This window comes from Varanus komodoensis, unplaced genomic scaffold (assembly GCF_004798865.1).
Source record: "Varanus komodoensis strain SLA01 unplaced genomic scaffold, ASM479886v1 scaffold107, whole genome shotgun sequence".
NCBI lineage: Eukaryota > Metazoa > Chordata > Lepidosauria > Squamata > Varanidae > Varanus > Varanus komodoensis.
Window position 1 is genome coordinate 39,477 of NW_025335305.1, and position 23,977 is coordinate 63,453.

Genomic DNA, 23,977 nt, shown 5'->3' on the forward strand with positions numbered 1-23,977 from the left:
CAGCCGCGCAGGGCGGACTGAGCATGCCCGGGGTGAGGCAGGCCGCTGGCTGGCGGACATGGCATTGCGCCAGCAAGCGGGATTCAGCGACGGAAAAATGCCGGCAGACAGGCCCGGGCTGTTCCTCTGGCCATGCAGTGCGGGAAGCTCAGCTCGCTCCTAAGGCGACGCAGAGCTGCTGCTGTCCTGCTCTCCGACCCTCATTTGGCCTGGGGGGGGGGGGGGGGGGGGGGGGGGGGGGGGGGGGGGGGGGGAGGTGGTAAGGAAGCAGGGCCTGTGCGTTGCACCACCTCATGGCTGATCCCAGGCAGGTGCGTAAGGCCGCGGTTCCCAACTTTTTTGGTACCAGGAACCGGTTTCGTGGAAGACCATTTTTCCACGCACCGTGGGGGTGGGGGATGGTTTCAAGATGATTCAAGCAGATCACATGTAGTCTGCACTTTCTGTTATTATGACATTGTAAAATATCATGAAATAATTACACCACTCACTGCCTCAGCTCCACCTCAGATTTAGATTTTCATATGGAGCGCGCAACCTCGATCCCTCACACGGGCAGGTTACAGTAGGGTTTGCGCTGCTAGAGAATCCAGTGCCTGATGATCGGAGTGGAGCTGAGGCGGTGATGCTGGTGCTGGGGAGCGGCTGCACATACAGAGGAAGCTCTGCCTGCCTGCTGCTCACCTCCTGTTGTGCGGCCCGGTTCCTAACAGGCCATGGACCAGTGCCAGCCTGTGGCCCAGGGGCTTGGCCTGGCTTGCAACTTCCTAGCTTTGTGGAGGAGCTTGTACCAACATATGATAGCCTTAACACTGGTCTAAAATTGGCGGGTGATTATTTATTCCATTTCTATCCTGCCATTTTCTCTTCAAGGAACCCTGCATAATCCTCCTCCTCTCCACTTCATCATGGCAACAATTAGACTGAGAGTTGGTGACTGGCCTAAAATGAGTCAAAGAGTGCCATGACGACATACGTTTTACCCCCTCAATACCCCTGGTACCAGCCCAGCTCTCTCACTATGTCACTCAATAATTTTTCTCAGTTTTTCGATGACAACCAACGATAAACTTTCGTTTTCTGTCCAGGAGTTTTTCTGTTCACAGGTAGAAATTATGGGAATATACAAAGCACAAATCCTGAAGCAAAAAGCAGCCACAGAAAAGGAAATTCAAGACCTGCTGGTAAGTATCACCATTATTAGGAAGAAAACAACTATTGTAAACCACCCACAGAATCTGGCCATTGGGTTCTATAGAAGTGAAATAAATGATTAAAAAATATATGAGCAACAATGGAATGGACCTGCAGTAGGAGTTAAAGGAAAGAGCAAAAAACAACCAGCAGTCAGCTTTTCAAGTTACCTATCTTTGGGAATGATTTGCATTTAAAATGTCCATGGAAGGCCACTCTAGGAGCAGGTTCATGTATGTCTTTGAAGAGAGTCTTTCCTCACTGAATCTCAGTATTCACCAGTGAATACCACTGGTGCCCTTCCTACAGAATTCTCTTCCCCTGCTCCTGGTTGCTGCAAAGGCCGATTGTAGTTGGCCTGCTTTGCTTCCCTTTCCATTTGTTGCAGATGCATGCAAAGACAGAGAGGGAGAAGGCCTTGGCTGATTTCGGGCAGCTGCACCGCTTTCTGGAAGAGCAAGAGAAATGCCTGCTGCGCAACATGGCAGAGCTGCATAAGGCAATCCCGAAAGAAAGGGATGAGCCATGCTCTCCAAAGAACTCCCCTCTCTTGAAAGATTGATCCAGGAGTTGGAGGGGAAAAGGCAACAGCCAGCAAGTGAATTTCTGCAGGTAAGACCATGGCAGTCCATCCTGCAGAAGAAGGCAAGGATTGCCAGCGACCAGGCTTTTAATGCACAGAATTATGTGTGTGCCTTACTGGGGACTAGCCTGCTTTGGAGACTTCTGTTTAGGGTGAGCGGAATCTGTTGTCATTCACCCCCCTACTGTTTGCCTGATGCACATATTCTGGCCCTGGATGGGTTCCTATATAACCTACAGAGGTTGGAGATGCCCTGCTTCCTCACCCCCGTAGAGGAGGGCCAAGCTTTTGTTGCATAGCAGAGAAACTCTGCAGATATCTCCCCTCACTGATCAAAGATAGCAGCAGAGGTTTCCTCTCCTGGTGGTAGAAAGAGGCTGCCCTTCTCTACTGCCAAGAGTAGCTGCCTCTCCAAGTTTCTCTGTGCTGAGAAGGATGGTATAGATTTGGCCTCTGTGACGTGTTTTCGAGCTATCGTTCCAATAATTAGGACGTCTTGAACTAATTATATGTAAATCTATTATTTTTTCTGGACATCTGTTTATCATGCTTTTGAGGTTTATACTTAATGCTTTTGTTCAGTTAATGAATGAAAACTCTAGCTGTACTTTTGACCCACAGTAATAACAACAGGAATGATCTGTTCGTTCTTCGAAGAACCCCAAAGCCGAGTGACGGGGCTTTAACTCTTCAGATAGCATCTACGTCATCTTGACAATTATGTTTATGCCACTTACACAGAATTCATTGTGAACTTGCACAAATCTTAGCTGTAATGCAAGTATTATCTTTACATATTTACATTTTGAAATTCTTGATTATTTCTCATTAAACCATTGGCACTGCATTTCATAATAAGATTTCCTATACTGTTTCAAGAGAGCCAGGTTAGCAATTTCTCAACAGCCTTCCCAGCAACTCCAGGAATGCAAAAACAAGCCATTTCCTAAAAATCCAAGACACAGCACTGGTTGCCACCTGCCTCTGTGTGGGGAAACTCTGCTTTGATGTCAGGGTGAGGGGCTTTGGGAGGAGGGTCTCTCAGAAGACATCTAGCCCCTAGCAGCGAGCTGGAAAGTAATCTGGTGCCGAGGGATTACAAAATTTCATCCTCCTGCATGAAAATGAGGCACAGTTTGTGGGGAAAAGAAACGGCTACTGACTTGGGTCACAGTGTTCAATTTCGGGAGTAAGCCCTGCTGAACACACTTCAGATTAAGCTTGCGATGGGTTGGCTTTACTCCTGGCAGGACTGGAGAAGAGGTGGCCAACCTGTGGTTTTTGGATTGCGTCTCCTGTCAGTCCTAGCCTGTGTAGGCAGAAGTGAGAGAGGACAGGAGATGCAGTCCTGCAACCTCTGAATGGCCAGAACTGAATGTTCCCCTGCTGTGTGTTGTCCCTTCCTAGAACAACCCCCATAGCTTTGTAGTGGTACCCAAGGAGCATCCGGGGCTTGATTCCACGGCTTGATTCCAAGCTAAGGTAGAGGGCTGTGTGTGCAGTGGGTGAGGGAAGCCTGTGAAGTTTTTGGCAGCCATGAGACAGCAAAACTGTGTACACAACATTCATTGCACACCCCAGAGGGGAAATACTTTGTTTTTCCTTGGCCGATATTTGACATTAGCACCTTCCAGGTTTTCTGTTTAAGTAAGCTACCAAGCTCGGCTTTGCCTGTCTCCAGGATGGCTCCATTTTGTTTGATGACGTCTTTGTCTCAAAAGAATATGAGCCCATTTTGTAAAGGTTTACCACCTCCCATTTCACGAGTGCTTTGCCCTTTGGGGCCCAACTGCAGACTGCACCACCTGCTAGGGAGTGAGGGCTCTCCATGGGGTGACCTTGAGCAGTTATTGTGCTCCCTCCGCTCTTTCTTTCCTTTCTAGGATATTAGAAGCACCTGCGAGAGGTAAGTGGATCCCATGCACCTTCCTTCATGATCAGCAGAGTGGAAAAGCAGCAAAGAGCAGAGTGGCTGAGACACTTCCTGGAGAGAAAGAGAGTGAATAAAGAAGCAGGACACACCTTTTAGATTTGTCATTGGCTTATCTTACAAGTATTGGTTTTTAGCAATGCAATTCTGTGCAGCTGCCCTTAACCCCCCAAATTCAGGGGGTGTTCTGGGGAGGGCAGGAGGATCGCCTCTGCAGCCCCATTGCCCTTCAGAACACTTAGGCCAGGGGTCAGCAACCCGCGGCTCCGGAGCCGCTTGTGGCTCTTTCATCCCTCTGCTGCGGCTCCCTGTTGCTCCAAATATGCGTCACAACCGCCAATGTGCGACACACACCGGCACGCGATTTATTGAGCTTTTTGACCCCCGGTAGGCCAACCATGGATAAATCCAAGAAAAGAAAAGTTTCAGAAGAAAACAACGTTTAATGGTAGGTGGGCAGATTCATTTGCTTTCACTGCTGTCGAGACTGGTTTACCAGTATGCTTAGTATGTGGTGAGAAATTGGCAAACAACAAAAAGTCGAACGTTGCAGTCATTTCCAGAATAAACACACAGCCTTTGCTGAAAAATATCCAGATGGAGATGAGAGGAAAAAAAGCCATTTCGGAACTGATGCAGAAGGTTGATCTGTGCAAAAATCATAATTTAAGTTTGGCTTTTTATTTCATAAATACGAAGAGGACTCAAATAGACATTAAGTATTTTATTTGAAAGTAACCTTCAACCCAGTGTCTTTTTTTGGGGGGTTCAAAATGTTTTTGTTGCATGAAGAAATACAAATTTGTTTTCTCTGTAGCAGTTCATTGATTTCATAAATGCCACACACTATCATTTTTTTATACATAGCATAAAGGTAAAAAACAATATATGCAGTGTTATCTTCATTTCAGATGTCAAAAGGGTTTTGCGGCTCCTGGTGTTTTCTGAGGGAAATGGGTCCAAATGGCTCTTTGAGTGTTTAAGGTTGCCGACCCCTGACTTAGGGGATAAATCCCAGTCATCTCAGTGTTTTTAATCTGCTCATAAGGGAGGAGGCTGCGCCCCCGCCAGGATTTGTGGTGTCATGGTACAGCCTCTCCATTTCCCTGAATGCCCATAAACGTCCAGCATCAGAATAGGTTTTGAGATCAGGCCAGGACTCCAAAAAAAGCCTTGGTCCACCCAAGCAGCACCCAGCTGCCACAGGCTATACCCTAAGGATCAAACATACATGGTACATTTTCCTTTAAAATTGTTCTTAGCACTGCCATGCCTATTTTAAAAGCAGCTTAACTGGATTTTAGGGAAGAACACCTTCAAGAATTGTTGAAGTTGCAACAGTAGTGAGTGAGTTGGTGTAGAAGCTTAAATACATGTTCGTATATGTTGCAGACTAGCTGGATGTTTCTAGGGTTATCTGAATATTCCCTCTACTAGTCAGTTGTGATGGTTTATAGACTACAGTTAAGCTGATGTCTTGCTAGGCCAGGGCTAATTTCCCCCCTCTGGTAAAAGATTGTGACCCTAAGCTAAATGCAGAGAGCTTCCTATTCCCACTTTTGGGAGTAAGTAGGATATAATTAAATGTGAACAGTTAAGCAGTTAATTAAAAATGGAGGAATGTACTTCCTAGCAGCCTCTTATGCCTCACATGTATCTTGGTATCCTCTCCAGCCACTTCTTTTTCCTCCTGCCCGTAATTAGTTGTACCTTTTCCCCATTGAGAGAGAAAATGAGAAAAGCTCTGGAGGACACCAGTGTTGTCAAAAAGGCACTGCAGGCTCTGGGAGTGAAGGATCAGGAGTGCTCAGTGAAGGCCTTGTGTAGCACGCCTGGGAAGGGCTCCCAGGCAGCGTGAAGGCTAACAGAGGCCTGCAGAAATGCAGGTGCTGAGTGTCATTTAATAAGTTAACTTAAATGTATTGAAGGAAGGTCATATCATATAAAAAAGAGCAATATATAACGAGATCAGAAGAGGAAATTAAAGAATTAGAAAGTGTATAAAAAGTAGAGAAAACAAAATAATACTAGAATTAACAGCTAAAAGAAAATTACAAAATATTGAAATAGAACAAGTTCAAAGAAATCTAATCTAATCATGAGCCCTGGTCTACTTTTATTTATTCCATCGCACATGTGCCCAGTGTTGCCTGCACAGTAAGAAATAAGTTGGGTTCTGGGTTGCCACGCTTCCTCCCTCACACCTGCACTTTGGCACCGATTTTTAAAAAGTGATCCAGGAGATTACAGACCAGCTTAGCATCTGTTCTGAGTAAACTGCTTGATAGCATTACTAAAGAGCGTATCAGTAAGCACATGGAGGGACAAGCCCGGCTGAAAAAAATTGGCATGGCTTGGTCCCTCTAACTTATTGAGACTGTCATTATGCATGAAGATGGGGTGAGATTGTTTACTTGGACTTCCAAAAGGCTTTTGATAAAGTCTCTCACCAAATGCTGCTGAGCAAACTAAGCAGTCATGAAATAAAGGGTTGGGGAGTCCTCTTTGTTGTTGTTAGTCGCAAAGTCGTGTCCGACCCATCGCGACCCCATGGACAACATTCCTCCAGGCCTTCCTGTCCTCCACCATCCCCTGGAGTCCACTCAAGCTCACACCAACTGCTTCAGTGACTATCCAGCCACCTCATCCTCTGCCATCCCCTTCTTTTGCCATCTATTGTTCCCAGCATTAGACTCTTCTCCAGGGAGTCCTTCCTTCTCATTTGGTGGCCGAAGTATTTGAGTTTCATCTTCAGGATCTGGCCTTCTAAAGAGCAGTCAGGATTGATCTCTAGAACTGACTGGTTTGATCGCCTTGAGGTCCAAGGGACTCGCATGAGTCTCCTCCAGCACCACAATTCAAAGGCCTCAATCCTTTTGCGCTCAGGCTTCCTTATGGTCCAGCTTTCACAGCCATACATTGCAACTGGGGAAACCATAGCCTTGGCTATACGCAGTATTGTTGGCAGGGTGATGTCTCTGCTTTTTAGTACGCTGTCTAGATTTGCCATAGCTTTCCTCCCCAGGAGCAAGCGTCTTTTAATTTCTTGGCTGCAGTCCCCGTCTGCAGTGATCTTGGAGTCCAGGAAAATGAAATCTGTCACTACCGCCATTTCTTCCCCATCTATTTGCCAGGCAGTGAGAGGACTGGATGCCATGATCTTAGTTTTCTTAATGTTGAGTTTCAAGCCAACTTTTGCGCTCTCCTCCTTCACCTGCATCAAGAGGCTCTTTAGTTCCTCTTCACTTTCTGCCATGAGAGTGGTATCATCTACATTTCTGAGGTTGTTGATATTTCTTCCAGCAATCTTAATTCCAACTGGTGATTCATCTAGCCCCGCCTTTCTCATGATGTGCTCTGCATATAAATTAAATAGGCAGGGAGACAGCATACAGCCTTGCCGAACTTTCTCAATTTGGAACCAATCAGTGGTTCCGTGTCCAGTTCTCACTGTTGCTTCTTGACTCGCTGGCATATTGAGTGTAGCACTTTTACGGCATCGTCTTTTAGGATTTTGAATAGCTCAACTGGAATACTGTTGCCTCCACTAGCTTTGTTGTTGCTCAGACTTCCTAAGGCCCATTTGAATTCACATTCCAGGATGTCTGGCTCGAGGTCAGTGACCACCCCATCTCGGTTATCAGGGACATTAAGCTCTTTCTTGTATAGTTTCTCTGTGTAATCTTGCCACCTCTTCTTAATCTCTTCTGCCTCTGTTAGGTCCCTGCCATTTTGGTCCTATATCATGCCCATCTTTGCATGAAATGTTCCCTTCATCTCTCCAATTTTCTTGAAGAGATCTCTGGTCCTCCCTATTTTATTGTTTTCTTCTATTTCTTTGCACTGTTCATTTAAGAAGGCATTCTTATCTCTTCCATCTTTCTCTTTCTCCCCTGCCTTTTGCTTCCCTTCTTTCCTCAGCTATTTGTAAAGTTTCCTCAGACAGCCATTTTGCTTTCTTGCATTTCTTTTTCTTTGGGATGGTTTTAGTTGCTACCTCTTGTACAATGTTACGAATCTCCGTCCATAGTTCTTCAGGCACTCTGTCTATCAGGACTAATTCGTTAAATCTATTTGTCACCTCTACTGTATATTCATCAGGGTTATGATTTAGGTCATACCTGAATGGCCTAGTGTTTTTCCCTACTTTCTTCAACTTAAGCCTAATTTTTGCAGCAAGAAGCTCATGATCTGAGCCACAGTCAGCTCCTGGTCTAGTTTTTACTGACTGTATAGAGCTTCTCCACCTTTGGCTGCAGAGCACATAGTCAATCTGATTTCTGTGTTGACCTTCTGGTGATGTCCATGTGTAGAGTCATCTCTTGGGTTGTTGGAAAATAATGTTTGCTATGACCATCGTATTCTCTTGACAAAATTCTACCAGCCTGTGCCTTGCTTCATTTTGTACTCCAAGGCCAAACTTGCCTGTTATTCCGGTTATCTTTTGGCTTCCTACTTTAGCATTCCAATCCCCCATGATGATACGGGTATCATTTTTTTGGTGTTAATTCTAGAAGGTGTTGTAGGCCTTCATAGAACTGGTCAACTTCAGTCTCTTCAGCACCAGTGGCTGGGGCATAGATTTGGACCCCTGTGATGTTGAATGGTTTGCCTTGGATTTGAACTGAGATCATTCCGTCATTTTGGAGATTCTATCCCAGTACTACTTTCCTACTCTTTTATTGACTATGAAGGCTACTCCATTTCTTCTGAGGGATTCTTGCCCGCAGTAGTATACCTGATGGTCAACTGAATTAAATTCACCCATTCCTGTCCATTTTAGTTCACTGAGTCCTAAGATGTCGATGTTCAGTCCTGTCATCTCTTGTTTGACCACATCCAGTTTGCCTTGATTCATGGATCTTACATTCCAGGTTCCTATGGAGTACAGACTTTCCTTTCACCACCAGATACATCTGCAACTGAGTGTCCTTTCGGCTTTGACCCAGTCGCTTCATTCTTTCTGGCGCTACTAGTACTAGCCCTCCGCTCTTCCCCAGTAGCATATGGGACACCTTCTGACCTGAGGGGCTCATCTTCCGGCGTCATATCTTTTTGCCTTTTGGTACTGTCCATGGGGTTTTCATGGCAAAGATAGTGGAGTGGGTTGCCATTTCCTTCCAGGGGAGTCCTCTTATGGATCACTAATTGGTTAAAGACCAGGAGACAGAAGGTGGGAATAAACAGCAATTTTTCCCAATAGAGGGATGTAACCAGAGGGGCCCCACAGGGTTCCCTATTAGGACCAAAGCTTTTCAACCTATTCAGAAATGATCTGGAATTAGGAAGAAGTAGCAAAGTGGCCAAGTTTGCTGATAATTACGAACTATTTAGGATGGTCAAACCATAAGGGATTGTGAGGAACTCCAAAGGGACCTCTCCAAGCTGGGAGAATGGCACTCAAGAAAGCGTAGAGTAGTGCATGTTGGGACAAAAAGTGCTTATTGCAGGTTTACCTTTACACAAATCTTTGGTGCAACTGCGGTTGGAATATTGGATTCAGTTCTGGGTACTTACCTGAAAAAAGGCATATGGAAAAAGTACAGAGAAGGGCAACAGAAATGATTAGGGGGCTGCAGCAGCTCCCCTAAGAGGAATGGTTACAACTGAGACAGTTAGCTTAGGAAAAAAGTCAACTAAGAGGAGACATGATAGAGGTGTGAATTATGCACTGAGTGGAAAAAATGGAGAGGGAGACATTTCTCCCTTCTTCCTTCTCCCATAACACTGGAACCAGGGTCAACTGATGAAACTGTTTGGGGGAAGGCTTGGGACAGACAAGAGGTGCTTTTTCACATGATGTATAGTCAGACTGTGGAATTTGTGCCACGGGAAGCGGTGATGGCTGCCAATCTGGATGGCTTTAAAACGGGATTGGACAGCTTCATGAGGGAGGCGGCTCTCCGTGGCTACTAGCCCTGCTGGCCAAGTGCTTCCTCCTTCACCCTGAGCTGCACGCCCCAGTTGCTGAGGATCTTGGGCAGGAGGAGGCTTTGCATCCCTCCTGCTTGAGGGGTCCTGTGGCGGCTCATTTGCCACCGTGCGTGTGCAGTGCTGGGCTAGACGGCCCTTTGGTCTGGCCCAGCATGACTTGTGTTTGTGGTTCCCCTTGGGCTGGGCCTTACCAGCTGGAGGTGGTACTGAGGGATTTCAGGAGCAAACCTGACCTGAAGGAAGCCTGCCAGTCCTTGCGGGAAAACAGGCGTGCCTGGCATAGCCATGGTGATGGTTGGGGCACTCACGCCAGCCAGCCCTGCCAGCACTTGCGAGCACTCGGGGCCTACCTCTGGCGCTCTCTCTCCCTGCCACCACTCAACTAAGGTGAGCATGCTTCCTCTGCAGGTCAGGTGTGTTACCTGTGAGTGGGCCACCTGTGGGGCAGCCTCGCCACCAGTCTCGGCTGACAAGCTTGTAGCTGGTCCTCCCCTCCCAGACTGCGTGGTGTGTACCACACCCCTCTTGCTCTGATTGGTGTTTCAAGGGCTGTTGCAGGGATATATTAACTGCTACGGTGAGAAGGTCAGAGATTCCATGCTTGAGCTCTTTAGGGACTTTAGGATGGATACCATCTGTTGGACAACTCATCTAATCTGACCCTAGGAGGTCTCCAGTGTGGCTGCGTCTGAGATGTGGAAGCTGTGACAGACGATAGAGCTATATTGTTGGCTGGAGGAATTTTCTCCCACTGGATGTCCTGTCCTGTCCTCCTCCTGTAGGCTTGGTTTGCCCTGCTGTCCTCCAGCGAGCCTGAAACGCACCCTGAGCCACAGGTACACCATCTGCTTTGGCCTCAACTCCACCATGTGTGAATGGGGAAGATGGAGCCATGTGCCCCATCTCCCTGGAGTACCTGGTAGACTGAATCTACAACTTACGCTGGGCCAGTCTCACTGGCAGCTGTGAGAAATAGGAATATCTGGAGGGCTTAGCCAAGATCTACAAAGGGAGTATCAGCCCAAATTGGCAGCTAGCCTCAAAAAGGGAGGAGGGATGCCAGGGAAAGCTTGACCTATTTTGCAAAGAAGATAGAGGCTTGGCGAGTGTGGTTTGTATGAATTCCTCACAAGAGAATGCACATTACGCTTACTCCAGAAGATGCTGTTCAACAATAACGGTATTTCATGCCGTCTGCAGCTGAGGGGAACACCGGTCTCGCCCCACTATCAGCCCCCAGACTTCTCAGTCCAGCTAAGAATTCCGTCTTCTTAAAAGAACAGCAGCGCTAAACAGTAACTTGGCTTGGAATTTTGCTACTTTCTGGGAAAGGCGTGCAGTATTTTTATAACACAAAGGGACACATAAGCAACCTTTTTCTGCCAGGATTTACCTGAATTTTCCCAACAATAGTCAGGGTGAGGCAGCCAGGCATTGCACGCAGTTACAGGCTCTTATGCCCCCCTTTTAAAAAAAAAGGATTGCTGAAAGAAAGAACAAAGAAGCAGAGTTATGAATATTCCCCAAGCAGCTTCCAGGCAGCAAGAACAAACCCATGTGGACATGACGGAGGCAGGTTTTAAGCGAGTCGAAAGGGTTCGGCTGCACGGGCTGAGAGGGCTCGTGATTCGTTGTATTTCCCCGTGAGCAGCGCAGGCCGCAGAGCCCGCACAGCCACGCCGATGGCGCCCCCGCGACCGCAGCGGGGCGCGGCTGCTCCCGGGCGCTCCGTGCGGTGCAGCGCCGCCCAGCGGTGGCTCCAGCGCAGGACTCTCCGCAGAAAGGCGCCGCTCGGGCTGGACGGAAAGCGAAAGCCACCGCCGCGGACCAGCCCCGGGGAAAATGAAACCAGCGCTGTTGTCTCGCCTGCGCTGGGGCACGGCCATGGCTGCGGGCAGGGGCGCCGTGCAGGACCTCTGCGATGAAGTGACCTGCCCCATCTGCCTGGAGTACTTCAAGGACGCCGTCACCGTGGCCGAGTGCGGGCACAGTTTCTGCCGAGCCTGCCTGCCCCAGTGCGGGGGCAAGGCGGGCGGAGAGGCCTCCTGCCCTCAGTGCAGGGGGATCTTCCGGCGAAGCAGCCTCCTGCCGAACCGGCAGCTGTCGAACTTCGTGGAAATAGCCAAGAAGCTGACGAGCGCGGGGGAGGGAGGAGAGGGGCGCTTCTGCGAGAGGCACTGGGAGCCCCTGAAGCTCTTCTGCGCGGACCACGGAGCCCCCGTCTGCCTGGTGTGTTGCAGATCCAAGGAGCACGAGGGGCACAAGCTGGTTCCTCTGGAGGAGGCGGCCCGAAAGGACGAGGTAGGAAGCAAGCCCTTGCGACTCCTGCGAGTGGATTCCGTGCGAGGGGTTCCCTGGAGCAATCAATTCAGAAGCAAAGGGGTTCCCTTTGGGGGGAGGTTAAGGCATTCGCAGCTTTTTAACTTAGAAAAGGCTTTATCATCTGCTGGGACGGGGAGAGGAAGATGATGGTTTCTCTTCCCCGGGACAAACGGCACCCCCCCCCCCTTTTTAGCAATACTGGAACCGGGGTATCTTCCAGGTGAACCGCACTTCCTCCTGGGTGAGCAATGACCCAGCAAACTGTAGCTTACACAGCGAGGTTTCTAAATTGGGACCCCTTGAATTTTCTGTGCTAAAACCCCGCAATGCTGCTCTCTGTGGCAGGATACCAAGGGGGCGAAATTTCCCCCCAGCCAATGCTGGCCTGTAAAAGAAGCGCGGAGTCTGGTATATTTTGTCAGTAAACAAGATCGCTCTTCTAGCCATGAGCCCTGGCCTGCGCTGTGGGTGATAATTCGGTCTACAGGTGCTTCCACTGGAAACCTATCTAAGAGATTTCTTTCACACTTTTTATTACAAGCATAATTACAAGATTATCAGAAGATAATCCCAAAGTAGGATACAAACAATAAAACACGGTAAAACAGTACAGCATGGTCCCAAAGTGTGTGGGAGGGCAACAAGGAAACTAACAGAGAAATAAAAGCAGTTTACATTATGCAGCAAAGGAAAAGGTTTAACCTAACCCTTAGCAAACAGATACTGTAGATCTTTTATTGCTGCCATAAACATGTAAGCGTTGGCACAGTTACTGGTAACTGACATGTGCGGAAGGGAGTGAGTGATTCAGTGTTTTATGCAACAGTGACCAGGAGCCTGAGAAGATGGAAGTTCAAAACTGCCCCAGGATGTGCTTGCGATTGTGGAAATGGCTTCCATGACAACCCCCCCCCCGCCCCTTTTTGGAAACTGACAGACACCTTCGAGATGCTTTCAAGTGCCCATGGAGGCCAGCATTGATAATCCTTTTGGCAACGAACCATGAAAATGCTTTAAAAAAAATTATCACCACCTTGTCACAATTGCAGATGTTATTTGTTTGTTAGTTAGTTTATTATACTGCCCAATAGCTGAGGCTGTCTGGGTGGTTAACAAAAGTTAAAAACACACAAACAACAAGAAATAACATAAGGCAATAAAAACACAGCACGTGCAACTGAATCAGCACAGAGGCATAGCAGTAGTACGAGATAAAATGCAATATTGAAACTAAAGTTTAAATGTTACCTGTTAAAATACTGAGAAAATTAAAAGGTTTTCACCTGGTGCCCGAAAGAATATTGCAGGCACACCTCTTGGGGGAGCTCATTACAGAGATGGGGGGCCACAACCAAAAGGCCCTTCTCCTGATAGCTACCTTCCTCACTTGCTTTGGAGGATCTTCCCAGTGACAGACCCCCCCGCCCCAAATGACCCCAGAATCCAGGTAGGTACATATGGGAGAGGGCATTCCTTCAGTTAACCTGCCCCCTGGCCATTTAGGGCTTTGAATGTTAATATTTGCACTTGGAATCCGAGGGTCATTACGGTCAAAGTGCTGTGCAAATTCATCACAGCAAGCCACCAAGAGCACCACAATTTCTTTCTCTGGCCCACTTGGGAAAACTCTGCTGGGTCACACTGAGAAGATGCCATGATGGCGGAAAAGAACTGCCTCTTTGCCACCTCCAGCCGCACAGAGCAGGCTCAAGAATGAGCTCTAACCCGTGCTTGATCAGGCTCCACTCAAGTGCAGTTATGCAAGGGGGCAATGAGGATCCTGGGGTGTTGCCTGCCAGAAGAGTCCCACTGAGGCTGCGAGTAAATTTAATCCCACTTTGGAACCATTTGACCGCTGTCGGATGGTGAGCTGTCAAGCGTTCGAAAGACATAGGCAGCCTGTGTTTGCTCAAGTGGAGCGCAGCATGATTTACTCTTGACTCTTTGCCTGCTGCTCAAAGACACAGGAAGACTCTGCAAGCAGGCGAAGGGACTGGACAACTCCCAGGAGAGAAACTGGCCGTTCCATGCCAGCAATAATTTGTCCTGCGGGCGATTCCTGCAAATTGTGTGATGGGAAGAGTCAGCCTGAGGCATGTAGAAACGCAGATTTGGTGCCTGTTGATCCTTTAGGTCATCTCAGTGGCCTTTCTGGAAAGCTTGAGGAAGGTTGTGTTTGCCCTTTACCTTGGAAGGGGTGAAGGGAGAATGCGCATTGCTCGGCTTCTCTTTCTCAACATTCATCTGTATACTGAGTAAACCTCTAAAGAGTAACCCAAGTTAACCCAACTTATTATTTCCTCCTTAGGAACTGATCTCCAGCAGCTTGGAGCTTCTGAGGAACGAACAGCAACACATTTGGAAGTATAAAGATATGAGAGAAAAGGAAAGCCAAGACTTGCTTGTAAGAGTTATACTGCTAATAAGTACAAAGTAGAGGAACCAGGGACAGTGTTCACACGACACAATAGGCAGGGGTTGCTTGTCATGCAGTCTGAACCCAGCCGGCCTTGGAAAATGAGCAGCAGCTACAGAACGAAATCATGAATGAGAGGGGTGGGGTATGACTTCCTTTGCAACAGGCTCTTTCAAGAACTGCAAGCCCCAGAGTTCCTTAGTTCCTGTTGGCATTTCCTAGGCATTGGCAGGAGTATCCGACAAAGTTGGGGGTTGAATGACACAAGGAACTAGCTACAGGGAGTTCTTGTATCATGTGAACCAGCACTGCTTTGTTGGCGACATACAGGTATGTGAGAGGATGTCACACGGAGGTGGGTAGAGACCTGTTTCCCCTGCAGAGGAAGGCAGGACGTGCTCCAACGGAGCAAATCTCAGGGAGCCAAGGTTCCATTTGGATGCCAGGAAGCACTTCCTGACAGTCAGGACCCCGAGGGTGTGGAATGGGCTTCCACAAGAGGTCGTTGAGGCCCCATCGGTGCGGGTGTTCAAGGATAGGCTGGACGTGCACATGGTGGGCATGTCGTGAGCAGAGCAAGCTGGAGCCGGGCGTCAGACTAGATGGCCCAGGAGACCCCTTCTGACGCGCTCTGTTTCTACGTTTCTACTTCCTCAGGGTAGATAATGTGGCGGCCACGAGCTACCCTGATAACCCAAGCCTTTAGCAGGGGTTGTTGGAACCACGATGGGTTGTTGTGTTGTCTGATCACAAGAGACCGAGTCCTGTTGTGGGTGGCTGGAAGTAGCTTGTCAGCCACGCAACAGGAGCAACAGCGACTCCTGCTGCACCTCCGCCTCGCCAGTGCAGCCGCTAGTGGCGGCCCTGCACAGATGCCCAAGCAGCCTTTGGAAGCGTCCCTGGCTCACCACCTTTTTCCTCAACTCAGAAATGTGCACGAGCGTCTTAGCGATTCCTTTCGGTTGGGACGTGTGCTCATCTTTTGCAATTGTGGTAGATCAGCTGTCCAAGGCAATGGCAAGAGACAAGGAACTTGGCCAGACGAGACTGTGCCTAGGCTGCTTTGTACACACCTGCTGAATGTTGCAGGTGAAACGGGGGTGAAAGGGGTGGCCACAAGATCCTCCTCCTTCGCAAGGTGATCCTCTGGACTCCAAGGACTGCCCTGACAGTTCTCAGTGGCCCCCACATTTTTGGCAAATGCGGACAACTACCCTATATGCAGTTTTATCATGCTGCGTTGCTTGTCTGTTAGCTGCACTTCTCTCCCTTTGGAAAAGACCATGTCCTAAGACGGGGGAACACTATAAGACTCAGGGATATCTGGTCCCCCAGGAGCTGGTGCTGCTGATACAGTTTAAAAGCCCCAAAGCATACTTGGTTGAGGCCCTCTTTTCCCCTCCATTCCAAACAATGCAAGGCCTGTCTTTCTCCCCTTTCCACCGGCTTGATGAAGAAACAAACAAAAGTCCAGAAGAAAAGGGCCACGGCGTTGTTCAGAGAGCTACACCAGTTCCTGGAGAGACAAGAGGAGCTTCTGCTGGCCCAGATGCAGGAGGTGGAGGAGGAGATCACCAGGGTAAAGGAGGAGATCATGGCCAGATTCTCCAGGGAGCTTTCCTTTTATGAAAATATCATCAGGAAGGTAGAGACAGAGAGGTCTCTGCAGCCAGCAAGAGAACTCCTGCAAGTAAGAGAGCCGCTCCTGTCCATTCCGGTGCCAGGTGAGGGGGAGGGGCATTCCTGCTTGGGCTTTGTGGGGGTGTGCACAGCGCCAGGCCCAGGGCCAAAGGCAGCCCCCCAAGGGTCCCACTGCAGTCCTTTGAAGTTCCAGTAGGCCACACACCCCTTCCGGCCCCACTCACTTTCCTCCAGCCATGAATCTCTGGGTTGCTTCCTGGATTTTATGTGGCTTTCCCCATGGAAATGCCTCTCCTAACCCTAAGTCTTAGTTACCGGTTGGAAAAACCGTATGGCGCAACATGCTGGTATTTTTGGCCAGCCCAGCTTGCCCTTTGCTAGAGTTCGCCTCCCGTCAGCTTTTCCAAAGTGGAATTTGGCCATCAGGTGGGGAGGGGTTCTGCACCCCCTGTGAATGTTGCAGAAGGTCTAAGCGCCCATCCCTCCTCTGCCAAAGTGCTGACCCCCCGCGGGCGATTCTTGTTCCCCCGGAGACAGAGTGCCCTTAATGGCCCTGTGCAGACCTTCTCCCCTGGAAGCGAAGGTGGCAGGTGGCCCTGAGACTGTTAGAGGTTGGCCCTCACCTGCTTCTCAAGAAGTGTGTACAAGGCAGCGCCCTGTCAGCTGGGCCTGGGATGGTCCAAGCATCACACTCTCCCGGACTGATGGGTCTTCACAGGGTGGTCCGCATGATTTGCATTCACGAGTTCCTTGTTTTCTTTCTTTCTTTCTTTCTTTCTTTCTTTCTTTCTTTCTTTCTTTCTTTCTTTCTTTCTTTCTTTCCCCTCTAGGATGTCTTAAGCATCTTCGAAAGGTAAGTGGAACCCACTCCTTTCCCTTCATAATGCAATGTGGGGCAGCATCTGGAATGGAGAGTGCAGCTTTCCAGGCTCCAGGACAGGGTGGACCGTGTCCCAGGGGAAATCGGGGCCTTCAGGTGGTATCGTGGCATCAGTGCTGACACGGATGCGATGCGAGGGACACAAGTACCATCTGCCAGCCCACTCAGGCTTCCCTGTTTCCTACTAGCTTCGTTTAATTCCCCCAGGGAGGCGGGGAATGCATTGTGCCAGCAACCAGGTTTGTTCGTTCTTGTTATGTGAAGTGTTTTGGGGCAGCTGGATCTTGAGGGGGCAATGGAGGCCCATTCACTTGACAAAAATCTGCCTCTGGTGGAGATGAAAATGACTGGAACTGGCATGTTGGTACAAATCAGTACAGCTGTCTGTATTTTGGGAGCTGAATTGTCCTCCCAGAATAGAATTTTATTTGGCCCATCTAAAAACTTGGTAGCCCCCTCAGCTGGCCAGTGAGGTATTCTGACACCCGGTGCTATGATGGTGGCCTGACCCAATCCATTCCATGCTCCTTCCCTGGTTCTGTGGGGCCCTCCTGAAGTTACTCATGCGAGAGCAGGAGGTGGAAGGGGATGCCATGTCCCTGACCATGTTTTCCTGGTCATATATTCTGTGTAGCCTAAAGTGCCTGATCCTGCCTAATCTTGGAAGCTAAGCAGGGCCTGGCTTGGTTAGACTCTGGATGGGTGACTTGAGTGGATCATTCTGTGATTATTGTTGTAAACTGCCTAGAGAGCTTTGGCTACAGGCAGTGTAGAAATTTTAATAGTAATATTCCCCTGAACTACAGCCTAGAGGCAAAGTTGCCATTGTAAGGAAAACTTGGCTTCCCCCTTTCTCCTCTCTGCATCCCCCTGTTAACATCTAGAGTAAGACATCAGGTGACACGATGCAGCAACACATGGCGTGGCACCGCACTCCACCTCCGGGGCCGCCTTCTGGGAGCCGCCTCTGAGGACGGGCCGATTGGCACCTGCCAGGGTCTTCTCAGTGGTGGCCCACAGACTGCGGTTAAAGAGCAAGCTCCCCCCGAGGCCCACTGCAGCTGGCTCTGTTAGCAGGTCGGGACACTCCTCTGTGCCGAGGCATTTAATGCTTCCCTGGCATTTGGTATGTTTGCAATCGCCTCATTTATTGGAGGTATCGGATATGTACATTTCCATAAATGGCTTTGAAATTTCATCAAAATGGGCATTGAATTTTATGCTGCTTTAATTCAATCTGTACAGTGTGTTGTTGCTTTTTATGAATTGTCGCTAACCGCTCAGGCAACCGGGTAGTATATAAATGGAATTCTTCCTCCTCAGCATCTTCATCGAGCTCTGAGTGTCAGCCCATGCCGTAATGGAAGCAGGGGACACCTCTGAGCGCGATGGCGTTGTGCGATGCATCTTCTTTCTCTAGACACGGCTGGGGGGGGACCTGGGGTGCTGCTCCTTTTGCTCTGAGCTGTGACCTCCTAGGAATTATCATCAGGGAGCAGGAAGAAACCTCTTTGGTTGGCATTTTAATGCAAACCCACGTGATTTCGCCCTTTGAGACCAATAAGTGAGCTTTCCCCAAGCTCGCTTTTCCAGAGGTTTACGACAACCACCTGACTAGGGATGTGGGGGGAATTCAGTTTGGGAGTGGGAATCCATTGGAGTTGGCTCACCAAACTCCAGCCTGCTTTCTCTCCTCCCGAAATCTTCCTGAAATCCATTTCATGGTGAGCAGTTGTGTGAACATCCAGTAGAACGTGGCTTCAAGCACAGTTCCGCTTCCACACGCAGGACTTCCTGACTGCTGGAGCAACACGACAGTGGAACCCGCTGCCCAGAGAGAGGTGGGGGCTCCCCCACACTGGAGACGTTCACAAAGAAATTGGTGTAACTTGGTCTCCTGCAACAGCAGGGGGTTGGACTCGATGGCCTTCATGGCTCCTTCCAACTCATCTATGATTCTGTGATTCTGTGGCTTAGAAGCTTTGCATATTTTTTGTGCAAAGATTTGCATAATTTGCACATTTTGTGCGAAGAATGATGTACTTTCTTTAAGTTGCACAAAGAATTACATACTTTGTGCAAAGAATATGCTAGCATTTATGGACCTGATTTCAGCTCAGCTCACATCCCTGACAGGGCCAGGCATGGGAAAGACGTCTGGTGAGCACGAGAGAGACAAATGCCAACCTGATTTTTGCATCCCTGTTCCTGACCATTGGCTGGGCATAATGGGAAACGAAATAACACATTTCTTCCCTTTCCCTGAGGAGGGTTCCTGGAAGACCAAGCTAAGGGCCAAGTCAGTGGCAACCCAGGTCTCCTCCTGGCTCCCTGGTCATACCGAGAACCAGCAGAGCCTTCCGCCTGCCGCATCTCCCACCCTCACTGCTTTCTGCGCCTGCCTGCACCTCTGGGATTTCTGTTGTCTTCTGCCTTCCTCCTCTGTGCCCTCTTTTTCTCCATGTGGGAATTCTGGATTGGATAGACGGTGGGCTCACGCGGTTTCTCTCCACCAGGAAAGAGGAAATGGTGACACCTGGAGGTGCTGTATTTTTTCCTTCTGCTCTGAAGTGGAGGATCTGGGACATCTCTGACATAGCTCTTATGTTGGAGGGAGTCGCAAAGCAGTTGAAAGGTAATGGAAAAGGACTGCAGGGACGGGGATGCTAAAAGTTACAGTGGTCCTGGCAGGAGTCTTGTTCCTAGTTGCAACCACAAAAGAAATGGCTACGGCATTCCAGCCCTTTCCCTGAATTTCCAGCTTTCATCCCCTCCCGCAGCCCCAGCAATCTTCACTGTTATCCAAGCAGGAGCCTCCCTGCCTCCGGACGCCATGAGCCCCCTTGGGGACCACCCTTCCCAGGCCACGGGGGGCTTGGAAGGACTACTCTGCAGGACTGTTCAGACCTCTCCTCACCATCTCCCACCATGTTCTCTCTGCAAGGCCTTTTCAGTCACCAGGTGGGCAAATTTTGTCCGAATGCAGCTAAGATATCAGTTCCCTACCCAGCAGCAAACCATGCGTTCCCTTCCCGGGTTGTCCGCGCTTAACAAGCCATGGTGCGTTAGCACAGGTAGGTTCAGACGATACAATAACCCACCTTCAACAACCCATGGTTCATCAGCCACCCCCACTGAAGCCATACTCAACCCTGGGTGTGGGTTATCGGGATCTGCTCAGGGAAACAGTGAATGAGAGTGGGGTGGAGACCCCCACTTGGAGTAACCGGGAGCGGCCCGTGACCCCTGGGCCTTGTAGTGAAGTTCACGGCTCCAGCTATTTCGTTCGTGGTTATGAAAGGGCAGTGGGGAATGAACAGGTGACCATTCATCTTCAGATGAGTAGAACTGCCAGCTTGGGGGGAATCCACGCCCTCTCCCCTTGCCCCCAGCCACTGATCCTTCAGTGGCTTCTCAGCTGCTCTGCGGTACTCTAGGAGGCCGAAATGCCTCTCGTGAGGCTTAGTTACTCGTGGCAAGAGCTTCAAAGTGCTGCTATTAAGCAAAAAACATTCGGCTTCATCCTTTTCACCATCCGCCTGCTCAGTTTGTCTTCAGCCCCACCCAGCCCTGGATTGTGGCCCCTGAGAGCTTCTCTGCAAAGGAGCGGCCTTGGGCACCCCTGATCTGACGGGTCAGCAAGGAGTAGATCTCCTCCTGCCCCCGTGTTCTGGCAAAGGATTGGAAGGTGCTTGGAGTAACTGGCAAGCCCGCCATGACAAGCATCATTGTTTGCAAATTGTGACATTCCTAAGAACTGATGCTACCGCACAGGGCCAGCTCCAGGGCTCTCAGGAGAGGAGCAGACAGTGGCCCACCTCCCCTGTGAACCTTCCTTCTCCGCTCCATCAGCAGCCGCTGCTTTGCTCCTCATCCCCTTTCTCATCGCTGCTTCCACTTGACTGCTAGACCAACAGGGCTGCATGCAGAAGGATCCCGATTGGATCTCCAGGTAGCGCAGAAAATAATCTTGCCAGAAACACTGGAGATGAAACCCCAGACATTCTGCTGCTGGTTAGCAATTGGTTGAGATAACACAATGGTTGTTCAACTGTAGGTTGTTGCGGAGATGTTGTCTGCACCCAGCTCACGAATAAGCCATGGCTTGTTAACCGCAAGAATGCATGAAGAGATCATATGCCTTGTTGTTGGGCTCTCAACTGTGGGGGGCTCACCATGACTTGTTGTTTTGGCCGGGTTCAGACAACACACAAACTCACATTGCAGCAGCTGCCCGCACTCAGCCTTGGAGTGGGAATTATTGTGTAGCCTGAAACCAGTCAGAATCAGTAATGATGGGCCAGATGGACCAGGCCTGACTCAGTGGCAGTTTTCCATGCTCCTGTGCCATTATTTTAATTCCTTCTGTTCCCAAAGTTTAGAAATGTGTGTTTTTGCTTATGTAACTAAAATCACATCACCCATGCACAAAAGGGAAGTATTATCAGGCTTCAAGGTATCCCATAGAGAAATACAAAAAGTGTTTAGGAAAAAATACTAAGGAGTAGGGGGAAAAGCCAATGGGGACAACATATGGAAAGTTGACTAAGAGTGGGCAGCAGGATACATGGATAAACCGTCTGAAAATATTGGGTGTTTCTACTGAATATTAAGAAAACAGAAATCAGGTCCGCAGAAGAACTACAAAACTCTACTGTTACACAGAAACATAGAAATAGAGTGAGTCAGAAGGGGTCTCCCGGGCCATCTAGTCTGACCCCTGGCTCCAGCCAGGTCCACTTATGACATGCCTACCATGTTGGTGATGAAGAAGTGAGAGATTTCACCTACCTCAGTGCAGTCACCAGTTCTCTCCAAGAAGTTTGAAGAAGTTTGAGTCTTGGAAGGGACATCAAGTGTTAAGGACCTTTTACTGGAAGCCAAGGTCAAGATCATCCAAACTAATGCATTCTCAATCACAGTGTATGGGTGTAAAAGCTGGCCAGTGAAGAACACTAATGAGAAGAAATCAGTGTGTTTGAAACATGGTGCCTGAGGAGAGCTTGCAAATACTTGGACCGACAGAAGACAGACAGGTGGGTCCCAGGTCCAGTCAAGCCAGAGCTGCCCCTGGAACAAAAGTTAACAAAGCTGAGGCTGTCATACTTTGGTCACATCGTGAGAAGGCAAAGTCAAGGGCAGAAGAGGAAAGGCCAAATCAGAGACGGAGTGACTCCATGAAGGAGCCCACAGCCTTGAACTTGGAAGAGCTGAGCAGGGTTGCCGTAAGATGACTTGATGGCACATAACAACAAAAACCGAATCCTCCTTTGGAAGTAGAAAAACAACAGCACCTATTCAGTATTTAATTTAGCCTTGTTCCAAGATTTATCATTGGCATTGTTAATCCCTCTTTGCTTTGTTTTCTCAGATGGGCTGCTTTCTGGACTTCAGCTGCAGAAAGGTAATTAGTTCCTGAATCTGGTATGCAGAGGCAGGCATGTAAGTAGCTGCTTCTCTGGTCACCTCAGGTGAATAAGGATCTCCTCCAGGCGACCAGGCAGGAGCTCACCCTCTACTCACCTGACCGGAGGTACCCTCAGTTTCCATATAGGAAAGAAATGGCTGTTTCACAAAGCAGCCTGCCAAGAATTAGGTATCTTGTTCTCTCCTGACTGATCTTCCTCACAACGAAGAACAGAGCATGTGCTTCACAAATGTATTTACTTCTGTTAAGCTCTCTGGAAGGACAGGAGAGGCAAGAACTGAACGTTTAAATAACCACCCGAGTCATGGTGATAGAGGTGTGTTTTTGCCCTTGTCAAGGCCTTTCCTGAGATTTCATGCCCACTCTTTGTGGAAAGCATGAAGGGAAGAGAGCATATTCTGTGCTAAGAGTTGGAATGCTCCTAAGAGTTGGAATCAGGTGGCTTTCAGGTGGCTTGTGGTATATTTCGGCTCAGGGCCTCCTGCCACCCCTGGGTGACTGTGTTTTCTTTTCCTCTCCTTCTCTCCCACAACTGTCAACACAGCCAACATCACTCTGGACCCCAACACAGCTCACCCCCAGCTCATCCTGTCTGAGGATCTTAAGAGTGTAAAATTGGGAGAAGGCCCTCAATGTCTCCCCGACAGTCCGGAGAGGTTCGATGCCCAGGCGAATGTGCTGGGCCAGGAAGGATTCATGGCTGGAAGACATTTCTGGGAAGTCATCATTGATCATAAGAAGGAATGGGCAGTGGGGGTCGCCCAAAAGACTGTGAGGAGAAAGGGCGAGATCGGCCTAATTCCCGAAGAAGGAGTGTTGGCAATGGGGAAATGGGGTGGTGACTATCAATTCTCGACCCCACCTCATTCCCTCCCTCTGTCCCTTGGCAAGAGGTTAGAGAAGATCCGGGTGTCTGTGAATTGTGCCGTGGGGCAGGTATCGTTTTTTGATGCTGGCAGAGCAGCTTTGCTCTATTCAGAAGCCATCCTCTCCAGGGAGACCCTTCACCCCTTCTTTTGGCTAGGCCCCAAAGCCACGCTCAGACTCTGTCCTTAGGGCAGCTCAATCTTTCGCCCAGGATGATTAACCAGCCCGAAGGCCCACACCTTAGATGTTCAAGACCCTCTTGGACCTCTCTGGCAAGGCCTCCGCAAGATGCGGGCTTGGCCACAATCACCAAAATGCTGCCCCACTGAGCCTCCCCCCACCCCATTTCCTAAGGTGTGGTCATGGCAGTCACGCAAATGGGGCCTGTACCTCTGTAGCCCCCGGCTCGGGAACTTTCCGGAGCCAGGCTGGCGCCCTAGCAATTTCAGCCCCACCTTCCACCCCATTCCCACTCAGTGGCCACAACCTGAGGGGATTTCTCCATGCTCGCACCTTCCAGACTTCGTTGAAAAGCAACCTGGTACCCTCCTCACCCCCCCTCCTGCTTTATTTGTTTAGCAAACTTTAGATTTTAGCATTATCGGTTTCCTTTGGGTGCCTTCTGCACCTTGTGGGCCCCCTTCAGGGATGCTGGCTCAGAGGTACAGTATGTGGATGCATATGCCCTGATGTTGCATCATAGGATCTAGAACAGGGGTCTCAAGCTCAACTTACCAGCCTCACCCAGACTGGGCCGCATCAAGTATTCCACAAAAAAAGGC

The 23,977-nt window shown here is 49.3% G+C and overlaps 1 protein-coding gene across 1 annotated transcript in view; it reads left to right on the forward strand.

Annotated features, from left to right (window-relative positions):
• Positions 1 to 23,977, forward strand: part of LOC123018010 (E3 ubiquitin-protein ligase TRIM7-like) — a 24,596-nt gene extending 619 nt beyond the window's left edge. Inside the window, exons 2-11 of the mRNA XM_044419748.1 lie at positions 1,089 to 1,184; positions 1,583 to 1,755; positions 3,661 to 3,683; positions 11,293 to 11,942; positions 14,272 to 14,367; positions 15,836 to 16,069; positions 16,851 to 16,873; positions 19,417 to 19,535; positions 22,272 to 22,304; positions 22,873 to 23,977. Of these exons, the coding sequence (XP_044275683.1) occupies positions 1,089 to 1,184; positions 1,583 to 1,755; positions 3,661 to 3,683; positions 11,293 to 11,942; positions 14,272 to 14,367; positions 15,836 to 16,069; positions 16,851 to 16,873; positions 19,417 to 19,535; positions 22,272 to 22,304; positions 22,873 to 23,384 (1,959 nt within the window). The 3' untranslated portion in view covers positions 23,385 to 23,977. The remainder of the gene's footprint in view (positions 1 to 1,088; positions 1,185 to 1,582; positions 1,756 to 3,660; positions 3,684 to 11,292; positions 11,943 to 14,271; positions 14,368 to 15,835; positions 16,070 to 16,850; positions 16,874 to 19,416; positions 19,536 to 22,271; positions 22,305 to 22,872) is intronic.